The sequence below is a fragment of the Hyperolius riggenbachi genome, chromosome 3 (assembly GCF_040937935.1).
Source record: "Hyperolius riggenbachi isolate aHypRig1 chromosome 3, aHypRig1.pri, whole genome shotgun sequence".
NCBI lineage: Eukaryota > Metazoa > Chordata > Amphibia > Anura > Hyperoliidae > Hyperolius > Hyperolius riggenbachi.
This window is the reverse complement of record NC_090648.1, coordinates 369,138,426-369,159,175: the sequence shown is the minus strand read 5'-3', so window position 1 is coordinate 369,159,175 and position 20,750 is coordinate 369,138,426. Positions and strand designations below refer to the sequence as shown.

The following is a 20,750-nucleotide window of genomic DNA, read 5'->3' as shown; positions in this document are numbered from 1 at the left end:
ACAGACATAACAATCATCGGCTGAAACGATCGTTATCTCAGATGACAGTTATCGCATGGGTGTACATACCTTTAGATTGTTTATTCACCTCCCATACAGACAAATATTAAAGTATCATCTGTTATTCACACTTAGATGGTGTTTTTCAGTCACACATTATGCCTGGTACACACCATGCAATATACCATCAGATAGACTGATCAAATCGATTATTTCCGGCAGGTCCGATCTGATTTCCGATCCTTTTTCTGATCTATTGTCCAATCACTTCTATACAAAATCGATCAGAAAAACACTTAGGAATCAGAATGGACCTGCCGGACACAACTGATTTGACCCGTCTCTCTGACGGGAAATTGCATGGTGTGTACCAGGCATTGGGGCTGTTACTTAGAATTCCTCATCACTGAGAGCTATGCGGTGATGCAACTGCAGTCACACTGCTGAGAAAGACATATTTTACAGACAATTTACATAGAGAAAGCAATGTAGATCAATACACAGCTGCTTAGCACATCTTGTGCGAAGTACACATAAGTGGGTCAATCAGCAAATACAACATACCAAGAAACAATAGGTGAGAGAGCCCAGCCAATAGGAGCTGTTTGGGAGGAAGGGGTGGTAAGCTGTAATTGCGAGAGAACCATGTGATTCATGCATTACTAGTTGGAAGCAGTGATAGTTCAGTAACCAGAATAACCTGAATATGTGATTGTAAAATAGTTCGAACATGATAAGCAGAATTCTGCTGAATGTCTATGAGATAGTTACAGTGTGGGATATCTTCTAAAATACTACTGACTTTCGTGCAGTAATGTACTGCCTAACGTCTAGTTGCTTTGTTTAGAATAAAGTGATTGCAGGCAGTTTTTCTATATTTTTCCACACCAACAATGAGGCACAACGTGCTATATTTACTTTCTAATTATTCCATAGTGCAGTTTTGTTATTCATTCATTTTCAGCGCTGATTTTATAGCTGATTGATTGGTGGGGGAGGGGGGGGGGGCGCATGAGCCCTAGGCGACCTCATGGGTTGTCTGTATGTACAGTGTATAGTAGTGTGTTAGTAGTAAGCAGTACGTATGATATAGGCCCTCTTTGGCCAGTGACTATTCTGGTGGCTACTCCGTGGGATAAGCTGGCCAGACACTACCTCCTGGTGACTACTCCATGGAATACCTGAGCCACAGAACACCTCCTGATTACAACTCTGTGGGATATTTCTGCTAAAAACTACCACCAGGTGACTACTCTTTGAGATACCTCAGCCAGAAACTACCTAGTGTGGAATACACCTTTGGATACCTTGAACAGAAACTATCACATGTTGACTACACCATGGGATACTTCAGCCAGAAACTTCCTCCTAATGACTACTCTATGGGAAATCTCTGCCTAGGACCAACTCGTGGTGACTACTCTATGTGATACCTTAGCCAGTGGTCATCTCCCAGTGACTACTCTAGGATGTGGAGAAATACACAGCCTGGAATCAACATGCATCCAGGAAGCATTACACAGGATGTGGGAATGTCTGTGGAAAGCAGAGGAGTATCCGGTAAAAGCGTTGCGTTAAATGACGAAATGTCTACAGGAATGTCAGCTACGGCAAGGAAGCTTTACAATAGAAAATGCTTGGGATGTGCATTTGACTAAACAGAGGCCACGTATTGTTCTCTACATCATTACTAAAAATCTTAATTTTCTGTCTATTGTTTACCAATATCTGATCTGGAATTTGGCCTACTGTATTAAGTGGAAACGATCACAATAGTGACGGCAATAAATTGTACATTAACCTGTGTAGGACCGTGTCACGCCAATAGGCGTGGCCGCGGCGGCAGCCCAAGGGCCGCCGAAAAGTCCTGGGGAAAAGTTTGCATGAGATCGCGTGCAGGCTGCGTGCGCATCTCCTACTTAGTAGGCGGAGCAGAGTGGGTAGGGAAGGAGTTGAAGTCTATCTGGCTACTGTAGTAGGTAGGGAGGAAGGAGAAGCATGGAGACAGACGGCGAAACTGCCATCTAAATACAGTGTACAGCACTGCGATCTACAGCAACGCTGTACTGGGGAAGCTTGTGTCCCTTCCTGAGTCTCGGCGGTGATGGGCTGTCATAGGCTGAAGCCTATGACAGCTGATCACGGGGATTGGCTGGCGGGGGGAGGGAGGAGTACATAAAATATAAAATAAAAAAAAATACACATTTTTATTCAAAAATAAAACAAATAAATATTTATAAAAAAATAAACAAACATTGGGGGAGCGATCAGACCCCACCAGCAGAGAGCTCTGTTGGTGGGGAGAAAGGGGGGGGGGGGGAAATCACTTGTGTGCTGTGTTGTGCGGCCCTGCAGCTTAGCCTTAAAGCTGCAGTGGCCCATTTTACAAAAAATGGCCTGGTCTTTAGTGGGGGTAAAGCCTGTGGTCCTGAAGAGGTTAAATGGGATGAAAAACATAATCGAAAAAGGTTTTATTACTGGAGTCATACTTTATGGATCTAAGTGTCAAACAAACTATGACCTTCTCAGGTTGCCATTACCTTAGTAAATAGATTGTAAATGTGTCCAGATTTGGGAACGTGAACAAGTATGTATGTAAAAAAAATAATGAAAATACAGAATTAATAAGGAAAAGGTGTATTGTGACAAATATGTTCTCAGAACATTTGTGCTGCAACAAGAACCAATGAAAGCTGTTTGTTATTGGCCGGTTAGAAAGCTGGAACTACAAGTAAAAATGGTCTGAAGTCTATAATGGATCACTCTCAAGCTGGGTTACTTACTGCTATTCTGCCTCTGTAATTTGCAGTTACACCCATTGGGCCTTATTTGCTAACGCTGGTTATCATCGGAGATGAACTCAGTACCTTTTACAGTTTTCGGAAAGGGAAATCTCAAAGTTTCCTTTATTCTTTTAAAAGAGCTCCCTAAAAATGGCCTATACAAAGATGCCGGCCAACTTGCCTTGTGTGCCACTATTCTGCCAGTTAGACAGCACCTTTTGTGTGCAGGGTGGGGTTCTGAAAATAAAGGAAATCCTGGAAATCCCACATTAAAGGGAACCTTAACTGAGAGGGATATGGATGTTTCCTTTTTAAACAATACCTGTTGTCCTGCTGATCTCTTTAGCTGCAGTAGTTGCTGAATCACACACCTGAAACAAGCATGCAGCTAATCCAATGTAACTTCAGTCAGAGCACCTGATCCTCATGCTTGTTCAGGAGCTGTGGCTGAAAGTATTAGGCCCCGTTCACATCACAAACGCTGACGGGCACGCACGCGGTACGCAACGCGTACGAACGCACGCCATCCGTTTTACAAAAAATGCGTGCAGCATGCGTTCCTGGTCCGCACAGGTCCGGAACGCATGCAGTGTGAACATCAGACATTGCACTCTATGCAATGTCTGATGTCGTGCGTGTCGGCCACCTGCACGCGTTTCCAAAACGCGGCTGGAAACGCGTGCAGTGTGAACGGGGCCTTAGAGACACAGGATCAGCAGGATAGTCAGGAAACTGGTATAATTTTAAAAGTTAAAATCCATATCCTTCTCAGTTTAGGTTCCCTAAGGGGGATAGTCCAAAACTGGTAAGAGGTTCCGAGCCATCAGATAATTACTACCTATTGTAGGTGACAGCTACTAAGGGGAAAAAACCTATTTAAATTATTATTATTTTACACCGGGACAAATGTACCTCTTATATGCAAACATGGATTTTCATCACAGTGGTCCTTATATGATTTAAAAAAATTACAGTTTATTGAGTTTGAAAGATAGGCCAAATGCAGTGAGTTTAATGTTGTATCTGTTAAAAAAGACCCAGTTGATAAGACACATTTGATACACTGATACAAGCATTGTATTTATGAAAAGCGTTGGTGTTCAAATTCAGCACATGGAATTCTGGCCTTGTCCACTTGTACGGTACTAAATGGTGCTGAAGTGTGCTTTTTGGAAGTACTCAGGTACTTCATGGCATGCTTCACAGGTCTCCATACCTCCTCTTTCCAAAGCCGGAAGCAGGAAGTATGGCGTCGCATGAAGCTGGCTGGGAAGTGCAAGAAGTGAACTGACTCTGTGCACTTGTTCCGTACCTAAAGGGCTGGAACCCACAAGAGCGGTTTTGTGAGCATTTTGGCAGCGCTGCGATACGCTAGCTTTTGGCAAAACGCTCAGCAAATGTTAATGGATGGGGCAACTTCCACAGGACCGTTTGCGTTTCCCAAAAACGCAAACGCAGAACATGCAGCATTTTGGGAGCGTTAGCGCTTCAATGCTAAGCATACAAACGCTAGCGTAATCGCTTATCAAAACCTAAACGGAGCGGTTTTGCTAGCGTTTTGAAGTTACAGCACACTGTAACAAAATTAAAATTAATTGAGAGGACCAATCAGGATTAAAACACGAATCGCTAAACGCTACACAACCGCTGACACATAAAATACACTTTTTAAATACGCTCCCTAAAACGAGCATGAATCAACTTGCAAACCGCTCATACAAAACGCTAGCGGTTGCGTTTAGCATTTGCGGATTTCAGTGGGTTCCAGGCCAAATGGTGCTAAAGCATGCTGTTCTGAATTCAATATGCCAAATTTGTACATTAACACTACTTATGAATGGATACTCCATACCCCTCAGACTCTCCAAACTTTCGTAGTGCAGTATAAGTAAAATAAAAATGTTAAGCTATACAAAACATGGACATTTACAAAAACAGTGTCATTTTAAACTGAAATCAGATAATGGCACTCATTGACAGCGAGCGTGGTGGTGAAGAGGAGGATCCCAACGACCAGCAGCGGGCCCAACAAGGATCAGAGAGGAGTCTGCAGGAGCCACGGGCTTCCCTCTACTGAAAAACTATCTAATTTGTTACTTTTACAAAATTGCAGGCTTGCTTTAAAGCAAACCTGAAGTGAAAATAAACTCATGAGATAACAAATCTAACCCTAAATAAGACTTTCATGGAATACCATAATCCTTTTTTGGTTTAAAATGGTTATAAATGTAGGTTTGAAGTTTTGATTGTCTCGGGCGAATCAGGTAATCAAGGCACCGGAAGCTCCTGCAGATGTTTGGACTCTTTCACCTTTAGGGTTAGGATCGGTTGGGCGGGGTGGTTAGAATTAGGCATTTTGCCGGGGGTGTCAGTCATGGATAGGCATAGGTAAAAGGACGGTTCGTGTAAGAGTAGGTTAGGCATAAATATCAGCGAATTTTGTGGCGGAAAGATAGTTTAGGGTTAGGCATTTTGTGCGTGTGTATGGGGGGGGTTGTGTCAGTTGTGGTTAGTCTTAAGTACAAGGACGGATCATGTGAGAGAAGGTTAGGTGTAAATAGCACATTTTTCAGTGAAGAGATTTGTTAGGGGTAGGCTTTGTGTGTGCGCGTGGGTGGGGGGGTCATATGTGGTTAGCATAGTCATAGGGTTGGCTCATGTGAGAGTAGGTTAGGTTTAAGTGTAAATATCTGCGCATTTTGTGGTGGGTAGATCGGTTAGGCATTGATAGAGGGGGGCTTGTGTGAGAACAGGGTGGGGGGTTTACTACTGGAACTGAGGAGTGCGATATTTGTAATTTTACCGATATTCCACTAGCATCTTTCTCCAGCACCCTGTTTTAAATGTATGTGTCTCAGGAGCATGACTGCAATTTTGACTTCTTTTCTTATAAAACATGCTGCCAAATATATTCCCCTCCTTGCCAGGTGCCACTGATTTGAGCCACAAGTTCTTAATTTCCCATCTGTACATTTAGGGCCCGTTTCCACTAGAGCGAATCCGCATGCGTTGTCTGCATGCGGATTCGCATAACCAATACAGGTGGATGACCCTGTTTCCACTTGTCAGTTTTTTGGTGCGTATTTCTGTGCAGGATTTTTCTGCACGGTAGAGCCTGCAGAATTCGCCTGCGTGTGGAATGCAGGCGATTCGCAGGCAATGTACTTAATAGGGGAAATCGCACATGCGTTTTTGCTGCGATTTCGCACCAAAAGTAATCTAAATTGAACCAGGCAGTGACATGGTTAAATTCGCATATACCCTGCCTATGCGAAATCGCGGCAAAAAACGCACGCGGAATCGCATCCGCATGCGACTTATTCAGCGGTGGAATCCCGGCGATTCGCACCGCACTAGTGGAAACGAGCCCTAATGTTGTGTCTTATTGGTGTATTCATCGGATCTTTATTTCAGGCATTATATTTCTCAGAAACAGAACGTCTCTGCTATAGCCAGGAAAGGCTTAGGGCACCCATGTCTTCCTTGGTAAATAAATACTTACACTTCACTGGCAATGAACCCCGTCAGCTCGGACAAGAACAGAAAGGTGATAAAAAAGCAGCAGCAGATGGAAACTGTAAGATAGAAACAGTAAATTGTGTCAGTGGAAGAAATGAAACAAGGTAAGAGTACAGTCACCATCATGTGAGCCTCTCTCCTGTGTCACAGAAGAAAAGCACAACATGGATTGCACACAATAACCAAACATTGCTCAGATAGCAGCTGTGACTGACTCACCCACCAGGATCTAGCCTCTGCCTTAAGAATAGGGAGAAAAAAAGATTTCCCAGGAAAATACATTACACAGTTTATTCAGTGACAGAGGCATGATCCTAAGCAAATAGAGTATGTATAGAAGTCATCATTACACCTGCTGAACATTCTACTATTACCCAGATACATGGTGACATTGCAGCATGGTGTGGTCTCTACCCAGGAAACATACAATGTAAATAAAGGAAAAAATTATTACATTGTGCAACCAAAAGTATACTGTATAGATCCACATAGCAAAATAGTTATTTCTACCCTGAATTATTTTAAACGTAACTTTTGCCCTCTTGAGAGAGGTTTGGAATGTAATTTATTTACATTAAACTACAGTTTACCTCTCGAGATAGAATACTGGAGGAAAAAAAAAAAAAGGTGTTCCAAAGTAAACCTTATTGGATGGTCTAGCTATCCGTTCACTTCCACTTTTTTTTTCCTGCAATAATTAATCTCCACTGTCTCTCCACAGCTTTGTGTCAGACTGGAAGGGTCCTACTGAGGTGGTCTGGTTTATTGCCTGACTTCAGAGGTTTTGTTTATAATGACGTAATACTGTAGTTATAATGCTGTAATGATTTAATAGTAAAGATGTATTCCAATCTACTTTTACATGTACTTCAAGATGTTATCAGTAGTGACTTCAGGCAATGGATAAGACACCCTCTCAACTGAACACTTCAGTTATAATAAACTCCAGGAAGGAAATGTCCTTCAAGGTAAATAACTCTTCCTGATGGAAAAAAGGTCACAATGATATTTTAATGTCTATAGATAGTTTTATAGTTTTTCTTCCTCTCATCTGCCTGAGTCCTGGGCATGCTGAAATAAACAAGGGGTCTGATCATAAATTAGCAAAAATCCTTGCAAGGATTCTTTTGATGTCCTGTTATAATTAATGCACCTTAAAGCAGCAGGGTCAGCCATACTATGCCAGGAAAAAAACATATATAAAGTAGATAACTACTTGCTCTACTTACATAACAGATGCATTGTACTGTCCACATTTTTATTTATTTTTAAGCAAATAAAGAATTCTGTTCCTAGCATTTGTCATTTTGATTCCCTCTGACTGAAGCCAATACTGATGTCATTACCTCCCTTACTTTTTTTCTCCCAGAATCTGCTTTGTCATAGCTAGTTTGCTTTGTAAATATGTGAGCACATCAAGATCGGATTTCAGCTTTGTGGCACACTGAACTGCTTTCAGCCAATCCGTGAGAAGCAGGAATGTGGGAGGGGAGATGACAAGCTTCCTTTTCATCGGCAATGTACCAAATAAAGCCAGTCTGACAGAGATAAGATTTATTACAGCAGAAACATTTTTAATAAGATTGGAGTGCTTGCAATGTGGGGTGAGGTTCCAGGCTAAATAACTAAAAAATAGTTAAATAACTATGTAACTGGCTGCATAATGAACACAGTGCAGTGTATATATATATATATATATATATATATATATATATATATATATATATATATATATATATATATATATATATATATATATATATATACACACGTTATTAATATATACACTTTAATATATTTAAAAAAAAAAAAAAACCTGTACCACCTTCTAATGTTCAAATGTATATTCGATGGTCCGCCGTGGTCCGGCTGTAGCCCAAGGCAGAGGAGTTATCCCCATAGGCTATATAGGGGAATGCATCTGCCTGCTTGGGATTATCGCGGACTGCACAGAAGTGCGGATAGCTTACCGCAATGGATCCCAGGGATCTGTTGCAGAGTGACTAGTGGGAACAGCTCCTTAGCCAGAGTCTCATCCCAATCCAAGGAGGATATTTTCCCCTACTCTTAGAATGTTCCATTAGGATTTTCGTCTTGGTTGTTTATCTAGTGATGGGAGAGCTGACTCCTCTCTAACATCTATGGCCGGCTTAAAGTGAACTCTAGGTGAAAATAAGAAACAATTGTATTTATCCTTCTACTCCTAAAAATGATCTCCCCTGCTCTCAGAAGTTGTATTCTGCCAGGAAAACTTTTATGGCTGTAATTTGCTTATCGGTGAGGTTTACTATATTCCGGCAAGGTACCGACAAGACAGAAGCTGTCACTTCCATGCCTAAAAATTAACTCTTTCAGACAGCAAAATAAAACAAGTAAAACAGCCTGGTCATTAATATGTTTTGCACTGTACATTCACATCTTGATCTCATCATGCCACACGTTGCTTCGGGTATACTTTAAGAGGGGACAACCACAAAGTAATCGGAATAGCACATATAATAGCCATTATAATTAATAGTTTCCCAAGTGGGCATTTTTTAATTTTCCCACAGGCAGAAGTGACGTCCATACTAACAGCACACATACCAAATGCATTATACATGTCAACCTCTAACCTCAGCAGCTCTTCTGTAAGCAGTTGACTCAGGCCATGAGAAACAAAGTGAGTACCACTGACATAGAAGGCAAGTTGCAATCTGTTGCCAGTCTGTTGTTGTGGTTTGGTTGGAGTGGGGTTAAAGTCTAAATTCATTAGCATGGTGATGCAGTGAGACTTCCACCCAGCTCAGAATCCCAGCAAAGCTGATTACTCATTTCCGCAGCTTATGTACTGGGTATCAGTGCTCACAGCTGACAAGGTCCTTGGCCTCAGTGAACAACAATAGGATTCACTCAGGCCTCTAGATAAAAGTCCAAACATGTTCGGCTTAAAACAGGTGACCATTAAAAGACTTGGCAAACTTTATATCATGTGTGTATAGATAGACTGGTAGATGACGTACAGTTTATAGGGCTTTATTCACATTCTATTTTTGAAGCAATGGCTTGCTGAAAGCCAACTCTGAATGTCAGCCGGCATCTGGATGGGCCACAAACAAAAAGCTTTGTTACATCAAATTATAATAATAATAGGCCTTGCAGCCAGTTTTTACATAATAACTCGCAGCAAATTACTGCACTCGTGAAGATCATATCAACCGCACTATACAGCGTACATAGTGATTCCTTCTGAGGAACGATGTATATTTATGGCCTTAGTAATGATAATCTGTATAAGTATACAATCATAATAACAATGTGATGTCACTCTGGAACAGCAGACCATCATCTGATGGGTAGCTCACATTAATGGCCCATACTCACAGGCTACAATTGTCGCTGCAACCACGAGGCACGCGCGTGGCAGGTCGGCCGTGAGTATGGCACGCGGGCCTCAAACCTTCGCTCGTCACTGGGCGATTGGCGCGGTCAATCGCCTGGCGACAGTTGCCACCGCAACTGTCGATAGTCCGCGTGTGTACGCGGACTAGCGACAGCAACCAATAGGCAGTGCGCTGAGTTTCCGGCAGGGGGGGGGGGGGAGAGTGTGGGTTAGAGGAACGTCGGCGACAGCTTCCGTCGCACCACTAATCCCTCTTCCGCAGTGTGTATGCGGAGGGACCCGGCGACGAGCTGTTGGCGATCTGTCGCGCGCATGCTTCCGTGTGCTAGCAACTAGCTACATTTGTAGCTCATGAGTATGGGCCATAAAAGAAACCAGAACTGAGAAGAGTATGGGGGCTGCCATCGTTATTGTCTTCCAGCAAATGCCTGTTACCCGACTGCCATAAAGATGTTTTGCTTTCAGAAGCATCTGGGTGACAGCTCTGGGGACAGCAAGCAGCCAGCAGTGTCCCCTGTTCCACATGATAGTTCTGGGTCAGTGACTTAGAGCAGTGTTTCTCAACAGCTTATTTGACTGTACCCGTTTTAAAACCTTGTACTCACCAAGTACCCCCCCGAGCATAGTAAACATTATCACAAGTGTCCCTTGACAAATATATATTTAATCATAGTACATGATAATTGGTTCTAAACAACTACCAAGCATTTACCATCGCTTTAAGTTAGCTAAAATACTAATTTGGTGTTTTATATAGGATTTATTATTTTCTAAAACTCCAAATTTGCTATTCTTTGTTAAGTATATCACGCCCAAGTACCCCCTGGAACCATCAGAAGTACCCCCTGGGATACGCGTACCACACGTTGAGAACCTAGGATTTAGAGGATACTACAGGCAAAGGATCAGCATGACAATCAAAACCCAGCAAATAGCAAAGGGGAATTAAGGGCTGGTTCAGACGGACGCTTGCAGAGCGTTTACTGCCAGCGTTCGGGGCTTGGCGTTAAACGCTCCCATTCAAGTGAATGGGAGCGTTTGTACCAAGCTTTTACGCGCGTTTGCACGAACGCGGCGTTCGGGTCCCGATTTTCACTGGCGTTCAAGGAGCCCCTGGAAGCTACATGTTGCTTCCAGGGGCGGTTAACCGCAACGGGTAATGTCCCCCTAGGGGAAGAAAAAACGCGACCGCATCCGAACGCAATGCGAACGCTGCTGAAAGCCTGAACGCATTGCCGCCGCGACGCCAACGAACGTGATGCCTCCAAACGTCCGTCTGAACCAGCCCTAAGAAGTAGGCCTCCATGTCCCTTTCACTGAGAGGCAGTTCATATATACATACATATATGCGCTAACCGGTACAATTAATGCAACACCTATATCCCTGTTACACTCTGGTGTGTATGTGTGTCATACAATGGTGAATGATTCCTTCCCTATTGTTTCCACCTCACTACCTTTTAGATTGTAAGCTGGCAAGGGCAGGGACCGCCGCCTATTGTTTCTTATTATGCTGTACAGTGTTCTCCTTAGGCACTTTTAGCCAGGTGCTCCACCTGGCTAATTTCGGTGAGCACCTGGCTGTCATGGGCATAGCTCCTCATCCTTCTCCTATGCTGCAAGCAGAATTGTGCTGGCCCTGCATTCTCCCAGTTGCGCCCCACCCAACTTCATGCCTAAGGTCTCCTACTGAATAGGTGCTGGCTTACTGAACAGGCAGAGCCGAGATTTGAACCCTGGTCTCCTGTGTAGAGAAGCGAAAAAAAAATGATGATATTATGATTTGTATGTGTAGTACAGCTAAGAAAAAAAACATTAAGATCAGATACATCAGTCTAATTGTTTCCAGTACAGGAAGAGTTGAGAAACTCCAGTTGTTATCTCTATGCAAAAAAGCTATTAAGCTCTCCAACTAACTTAGTAGTGGAGAGGGCTGTTATCTGACTTTTATTATCTCAACTGTAATTGAACTGTTTACTTTTCCTCTGCTAGAGGAGAGTTCATTACTTCACAGACTGCTCTGAAAGACTCATTTTGAATGCTGAGTGTTGTGTAATCTGCACATATTATAGAGTGATGCAATGTTAGAAAAAACACTATATACCTGAAAATAAAAATATGAGAATATTTTCTTTGCTGCTAATCTTCTAGTAATTATTCATAGTACACAACCAATTCATTATATCATATATTTTTTTTTCGCTTCAGTGTCTCTTTAACCATTACACCATCCAGCCACTACAAATGATAACCCTTCACCACATCTGACCACTTAGGTCTAGGATCTGTGAGATTTGCTAACACCTAGACAATGTTTCATATGTGGATACCAAAATGATTATGTATGCTGTCACATAGGCTTATGACTGAAGTCAGGGCTGTTTTTATACATAGGCAACCAAGGTAGATAGATGCCTGGGGTAAAAGCTGTAGTAAACCGCACCACAGAGCTATTGTTATGTTTTTTGGAATTCTTATACACAATTGCTAGTTCCATTAACACCTAAATAAACTGGCCCTAACAGTTAAAGGAATGGTTTGTTATGTGGATTCAGACAGTTTGGCCCTGTGAGGTTAGGCTGGTCTGATAATTCTATGCATATCTTTTAAAGACTTATTTTGAGAAACATTGTCATTTCTATACATATATATAACCTATCATTTTGTTATTGGTGCCTACAAAAATAATGAATGTACACTATGACCTTCCTATTCATAAGATTGGGAGAGACAAAAGGAACCATGCCTGGGGCACAAGAATGGCCAGAGATGGCACTGACTGGAGTTTACTCAGTTATCCAATAAAAGGTATCAATTATTCCTACATTTCCAAATATGATCTGCGGCAAACTGGTAAATATTTATTTGCGGCAACAAAATAGTTTGTATACTTAGGTACCCAAAGTGTCATTTCTCTGCTGTGTAATTTGCTTGCAGCCTTTCCCAGAAGTTTGCAGAGTGTCAAGTACAATCTCCCCCTCTGCACTGCCTTTCGGTTAACAGCAGTGAGTGTGTCGCCTACACTGGTGAATGGTACAGCAATCCAGCGTGATCTCTAGATGCACGGTCATGTGATTTGACCTAGTGTTATAAAAACATGATTCCAGCAAGTAACCCATTTTACATAATCTATTCTACAGATTGGAAAAAAGATGTATTAAAGATCACAAAAAACTCCAACATTCCACTTTAATCTGTAAGTACAGAGTGACGACTTGTATCTATGTTCACCGATGTCTCGTTGTCTTTGCTGGAGACTCACTCCTTCTGCTGCAACTTAGATGATCCCACTACTCCAGCTTGATTTCCCAGAAATATTATAATTGCTTTTAGTAGCATGGCAGCTGGAAGAAACAAATACACGGCACCCAATAAACGGGATAATGCCATGTGTCAGCTGTATCAGTAGTCTTTCCTGCATAAGAGAACAATATAATCTTATGCCTGTTAATTTTTCATCAGAAACCTTTGTGGTTGTATTTGTGTTAACATGTCTAAAAGGGTCAGCGCTCTGCTACTGCCTAAATATAATGATAAACAGGCAGTTGGAGCAGCTGCTCAACAGAGTGACAGTGGGCAGAACAATAGACAGCCATGTACTGACCAGTCAGACTCAGCATAAGACAGCTTATCATTAGGCCTCTTCCACCCACCAGCTAAACCTTTACTTACAAGGATCCGTCTGTCACGTGACAATAACAGTCTGCTCTGTGAGCTACTCAGCACAGTCTGTGAGACAGCCAATGTCAGACGCTCTCTGGATATTTCTACAGCAAGTCTTTATGGTCAACCTGATGCTGGGAACACATGACGCAACTTCCGGTTTCCTTTTAAACAATACCAGTTGCCTGGCTGTCCTCTTCATCCTGTGTCTCTTTAGACCCTAAAAAGGCATATGCAGATGCCTTTAGATTGTAAGCCTTGGCAGGGCCTCCCCCTTCCCTTAGTGTGTCCTTCTTAATTTTACTACACCAGCAATTACACCCTTCTCATGGACTAACTCGTATTTGTTTTGCCGGGTCTCTGTAAACCGCATTTTATACACCTTGTGCTATGTTGTATAACCGTTTGCTACCTCTCTGTCTGTCACCCCTTGCTGCAATGTTTCCCTATTTATTGTCCAGCGCTGCGTTATAATAATAATATGCAGATCAGGTACTCTGACTCCGCTGACTCAGATTTTACTGGATTAGCCATATGCTTGTTCCAGGGTTTTGACTCAGACACTACGTATGCCAGAAGATCAACAGGGCTGCCAGGCAACTGGCATTTTTTTTTTACAAGGGAATAAATAATGCAGCTTCAATATCACCTCAGGTCGACTACAATACATACATAGACATATGACTATGGTAGGGACTAGATTGTGAGCTCCTCTGAGGGACAGTTAGTGACAAGACTATATATACTCTGTACAGCTCATGCGCATGATTACGTTTCTGTACACGTCACAATATTTCGGAAACGATCACTCTTCTCTTACAAAATCATCAGGAAAAATGCGTGGTGGGTACGGACCCTTAATGATGCGATCAGAAATTGCCAGTAAACATCAAAACGCTTCCAATGTTGTCATTTTAAAAAACGGTTTCGCTGTAGCAACAAATTTTGGGCAAGCCATCTCCGTCAATGAACCCTAAAAAGCTGCTCTGTTTAGTCTTCTATATTTTATCCTTGAAACCACTAATGAAAAAGTACTGAAATGTCAGCTGGAAATTAAATTCACATTCCAGTCACATGTCTCCATTTTCTGGCTTAGACATTTCTTCCTCATGTTTATTTTCTCTGACATCAGAACCTGTTTGCACAAAGCCAATATATGAACAATGCTCTTTTGTGCCACACATATTAAGCTTTCAGGTCCAGCTTACACTGGCCAAGGAACAGTGATTATGGAGTGTGACGCAGTGACTGTTTCACAGTGCATTCTCTTACCTCACATAGGAGGTGAAATGCAACCATGCCATTTGTGAATGGCCAATGGGGTCCTTTTTATCATGTCCTATATAATCAGGGAGCTAAAGTAATGGATCACATTTAAAGTTTACATCAGTTATCTTCCAGTATGGCTCAGGTAGGCTAAAGGTGGCCAGTAAGGCTGAACGCTTGTTTACGAACGATTCTTTATATGAATAATCAGAAATGATCATTCGGGACCAATGTATGCAGCTTGAAAATGGACCACTTTGGTGTGATTTGATTGGTCCATTTTCAAACTACATAAAATTACATTCAAAATGTGCATAGGCCTATAACAACCCCAAATTATTTGCATGTCACTGACCATCCCTAACAGGGCTACAGCGGGCCTACGGAGGGAAAGCCACCCTATTAGTTCTCTTGCACACGTGGATAAGCCCGATCCTCCCACCCACACACCGTCTTGACCCATTTTTGGGATATTTAAAAGTCGGCTTATCTACAGTATCAAAGCTATATAATAAATACAAAAGAAGAAATATGTATTTCAAACACATGAAGCCCTGGGTTAGAGACAAGTGGTGAGAACAGTTGTGAGAACATCTCACACTGGAAAAGAGCTGCACTGGGAGCGACTGTAACCTGTTATTTTATGCAGTATTTAAGCTTGTAAGCTGTGAAGTGTGACACGGATAATTACACCAGCTGCAGTATTATAGAAAGGTAACTGTTCTGCAAAGGTTATACTGTACAAAACAATACAAAAATGCATTTCAAACAAACCAAAAGGTCAGAGGAAACAATAGATGTTCTCATATACGGAGGAAAGTAAAAGCAAAGTATGTGCACTTCCACGTCATCCTATCTGTACATGCTGTTACCTTACTTACCACATTGCTTGACACGGGTTTATTTTAAAGCAGACTCAAATTAAACCACAGTGACAAACTAACATTTATTTAGGGTAACAGTTATTGTTTTCTAAAGGTCTGATGATAAAAAAGAAAAGGGGAAAAAAAAAAAAAACCATTGATTGTTCACTACTACAGACATGAGCTATTAAAGAGAAACGATAACCAAGAATTGAACTTCATCCTAATCAGTAGCTGATACCCCCTTTCCCATGAGAAATATTTTCCTTTTTCACAAACGGATCATCAGGGGGCTCTGTATGGCTGATATTGTGTGATGTCAGGACCATAGTTCTGACATAACACTGTGGGAGCCGTGTTGCATTGTGGGAAATAACAGCTATTTCAAGCTGTTTCCAACTGCCAGAAAAAAGCAAGCAGCATCTCCTTCCACTGACATCACTTGCCAGCAGTACAAATGTCACCATGTGATAAATGTCAGAATGTTAATCAGGGAGAAGAAAGATTTTACAATGGGCAAACACTGCTTAATTTTTACAATAATTATGTATAAATGATTCACTTTTTTATTATTTCCACTGGAGTTCCTCTTTAAGGTTGCCATACACTCATCAATTTTCTTATTTGATTCTTTGCAGATTTGATTCATCTTGCTGGGAATAGATTCCCCATTTTAAACAAAAATCGATCGAAAGTATCGATCGGACAGGATGGAAAATATAAAACAAACAATCAGGGGTGGGGCAAGAACATTGGCAGATTGATGGCCTATAGCTTTGCACTGCATCGAACAGTGCAACTGTGCAATTCGATCCATTTTCATTAGATTGCCTGCTGGAACCTATTGGAAATGGATGTGCAGTGTATGGAAGGAATAGATTACTTTTAAATCGTGGGGGCCGGGCCTCGATCTCTTGGCCAACATTTCTGGGCTGGGTCCTAAAGCTTAGCAAAGCATTCTGTTGCTGTGGAGAGGGGAGGAGAAATGGTGGCGTGGCACACAACAGAGTGGTAAGGGTAAAAAGGAAAGCAATAGGCTCAGCCTGCACTCGGCCCAGACCATCCACCACCTCCCAATCATTTGGTGATGCATCGGGGTCATTGTACACATGCTAAATTCTTAGGAGAAGTCACCTTGGCCGAGATCCATCTAGCGTGCATACAGGAATTTAGTGCTGCCCAGGGGAACAGCCGGTGGTAGAGGTACATGATAGGTGACTGCACAGTTTCAGTCATCATTAAAGGGGCACTACAGCGAAAAACTGTAAAATTGAAAATATGTGCAAACATATACAAATGAGAAGTACATTTTTTCCAGAGTAAAATGAGCCATAAATTACTTTTCTCCTATGTTGCTGTCACGCAGAGTAGGTTGTAGAAATCTGACAGAAGTGACAGGTTTTGGACTAGTCCATCTTATTATAGGGGATTCTCAGGGATTTATATATTTTCAAAAGCACTTAGTGAATGGCAGTTGCTCTGTCCATCTGCCAAAAAACAGTGTAGCGAGCAGGGAAGCTGGCCAGCATCTTTGTATAAATCCTTTTTAGGGAATATCTTTATAAAGAACAGGGGTGGCGCCAGGGGGGTGCAAGGGGGTGCTCGAGCACCCCCTAGAATTGTCCAAGCACCCCCAAAGCACCCCCTGGAGTGAACTGACTTCAGGCGTCTAAAAGACGCCAAGTCAGTTCACACAGCGGCAGCACGGAGCAGCAGGCAGGGCTACGGTAAGATGGCCGCCCGGAGCCCTGTTCTGCAGACTTCGAGTCTGCAGTGCATGGCTTCGGGCGGCCATTTTCCCGTAGCCCTGCTCTCTGCATGCAGGCAGGAAGTCTCGTCGTGACGTCGGGAAGGAAGAGGATCGTGGGCGCGCGGGCGCCGCGCGCCACAATGAGGTCGGGACTCGGGACAGGAGGTCGGGAAAGAAGGTCTTCTGGCTGTAGGTGAGTAAATGGGTTTTTCTTTTCTTTTTCAGTTGATGCTGATTGTGCATATTGGGGTCATATCTGCTACGGATTGTGCATATTGGGGTCATATCTGCTACGGATTGTGCATATTGGGGTCATATCTGCTACGGATTGTGCATATTGGGGTCATATCTGCTACGGATTGTGCATATTGGGGTCATATCTGCTACGGATTGTGCATATTGGGGTCATATCTGCTACGGATTGTGCATATTGGGGTCATATCTGCTACGGATTGTGCATATTGGGGTCATTTCTGCTACCGATTGTGCATATTGAGGTCATTTCTGCTACCGATTGTGCATATTGGGGTCATTTCTGCTACCGATTGTGCATATTGGGGTCATTTCTGCTACCGATTGTGCATATTGGGGTCATTTCTGCTACCGATTGTGCATATTGTGGTCATTTCTGCTACCGATTGTGCATACTGGGGTCATTTCTGCTACCGATTGTGCATACTGGGGTCATTTCTGCTACCGATTGTGCATATTGGGGTCATTTCTGCTACCGATTGTGCATATTGGGGTCATTTCTGCTACCGATTGTGCATATTGGGGTCATTTCTGCTACCGATTGTGCATATTGGGGTCATTTCTGCTACCGATTGTGCATATTGGGGTCATTTCTGCTACCGATTGTGCATATTGGGGTCATTTCTGCTACCGATTGTGCATATTGGGGTCATTTCTGCTACCGATTGTGCATATTGGGGTCATTTCTGCTACCGATTGTGCATATTGGGGTCATATCTGCTACCGATTGTGCATATTGGATTGTGTCATATCCGCTACCGATTGTGCATATTGGGGTCATATCTGCTACCGATTGTGCATATTGGGGTCATATCTGCTACCGATTGTGCATATTGGGGTCATATCTGCTACCGATTGTGCATATTGGGGTCATATCTGCTACCGATTGTGCATATTGGGGCCATATCTGCTACCGATTGTGCATATTGGGACCATATCTGCCACCGATTGTGCATATTGGGACCATATCTGCCACCGATTGTGCATATTGGGACCATATCTGCTACCGATTGTGCATATTGGGACCATATCTGCTACCGATTGTGCATATTGGGACCATATCTGCTACCGATTGTGCATATTGGGACCATATCTGCTACCGATTGTGCATATTGGGACCATATCTGATAACGATTGTGCATATTGGGGCCATATCTGCCACCGATTGTGCATATTGGGACCATATCTGCCACCGATTGTGCATATTGGGACCATATCTGCCACAGATTGTGCATATTGGGACCATATCTGCTACCGATTGTGCATATTGGGGCCATATCTGCTACCGATTGTGCATATTGGGGTCATATCTGCTACCGATTGTGCATATTGGAGCCATATCTGATAACGATTGTGCATATTGGGGTCATTGGACGTGTTTTTTGTTAAAATCTGCTTACATTACGTGTATTTTCTTGAGAAAACCTGCACAATTATGTGAATTTTCTGGGAAAAGGGTCACCAAAACTTGGGCCCTCTGTCTTTGCGTTGCACTTTTAAAGGGAACCCGAGGTGAGAATAATATTGAGGCTGCCATATTTATCTCCCTTTAAGCAATACCAGTTGCCTGGCTGCCGTGCTGGTCCTCTGCCTCTTATTCTTTCAACCATAGACCCTGAACAAGCATGCAGCAGGTCAGGGGTTTCTGACAATATTGTCAGAACTGACAAGATTAGCTGCATGGCTTGTTTCTGGTGTAATTCAGTTCACTACTACAGCCAAATAGATCAGCAGGGCTGCCAGGCAACTAGTATTGTTTAAAAGGAAATAAATATGGCAGCCACCATATCACTCTCACCCTGGGTTCACTTTAAATTACAGTTAGCCCCGCCCTCATCCGGTCATGGCCACGCCCATTTTTTCACCGCGGCGCGCTTCGCACGCCGCAGGTTGTAGCCACACCCATTTCCCCCCGGAAATTGGTCCAGCACCTGCATAGCACCCCTTAAAAAAATTTCCTGGAGCCGCCACTGATAAAGAATAAAAGCCTTGCTGAAAATCCCCTATGAAGAGATGAACTAGTCCAAAACCACTCATCTGATCAAGTCCTTGCAACCAAGAGGTTTCCACCTTTCCCGATCGATCCAACGGACTGATTTTGGCTAGAAATCTATAGAAAGATCGCTCTGGCAGCCATTTTGCGGGACAGATTCGATAACATTTTTAAATTGGAAGGTCGATCGGGCTGCAATATTGAGTAATGTAATGGGCACCCTTAGTGGTGCAATGTGGGAGGTCAGTGTTAAAGATATCAATTTGCCTGACTTACCACTAATCTAACAGTGTATGCCCAGCATTAGAGTTATCCATCTCCTGTGTGGTAAAAGAACACACTGAAACAATCACTGTGTCACGCTCCATAATCACTGTTCCTTGGCCAGGGTGAACTGGACCTGAAAGATGAATAGATGTAGCATAAAAGGGCATTGTTCATACACCAGCCTTGTGAAAACAGGTTCTGAAGTCACTGGAAATAAGTAAGAGGAAGAAAAGCCTTAGCCAGAAAATGGAGACATGTGACTGGAATGTGAATTTAAATTTCAAGCTGGAATTAGAATGTTCGCGTCCAGCACCATTTCTTTAGACTATAAAGATACAGAATAAGATGGGCTGGCAGCTTCTGACTGCAAGCATGTGACAAATATATAGGCACCAGTTACCTCAGCCAGGCTCATGCAAACAAGGACTTTGAAGCTAGCCATCCATGGGTCAATAACAACCTGATTTACCTAGCGATCAATCACTCCTCCACAGGAAATCAGTCAGTTGTAGTGACTGATGCATCACCTTGCCCCACTCCCTTTTTTCAGCAGAAAACTCTAGCTAAAGGAGCCCATACACTGGTCGATTTCAGCCATCGATCAATCAATTCTATAGAATCTATCGATCAGAAATCAATTCTTTCAAATCATCCAATCGAACGATTTGCGATCGATTTCTATCAATTTGATCTATCTGACAGGATGGAAAATCTAGCTCGATCTGCTGCTGGCAGCAGATTGATGGCCCATAGGGTTGCATTGCATCTAATGGTGCAATAATGCATTTAGATCGGTTTTCAATAGATTTCCAATAGATTTCATTCTGAAATCTATTGGAAATCTGTTCCTAGTGTGTGGCACACAACAGATAGATTCCTGTCAGATTCAACTAGACAGGCATCTGACAGAAATATATCTGATGGTTGAATCTATAGGTATATGGCCACCTTTACACTGTACCACACAAAGTGACACAGAACCATGAGTCTCAATCTCCCCTAGTCGCTCAAT

General features: G+C 42.6%; 1 protein-coding gene across 1 annotated transcript in view; it reads right to left on the bottom strand.

The window, feature by feature from the left end:
- Positions 1-20,750, bottom strand: part of ERGIC1 (endoplasmic reticulum-golgi intermediate compartment 1) — a 134,577-nt gene that overhangs the window by 70,697 nt on the left and 43,130 nt on the right. Inside the window, exon 3 of the mRNA XM_068277163.1 lies at positions 6,286-6,358. Within this exon, the coding sequence (XP_068133264.1) occupies positions 6,286-6,358 (73 nt within the window). The remainder of the gene's footprint in view (positions 1-6,285; positions 6,359-20,750) is intronic.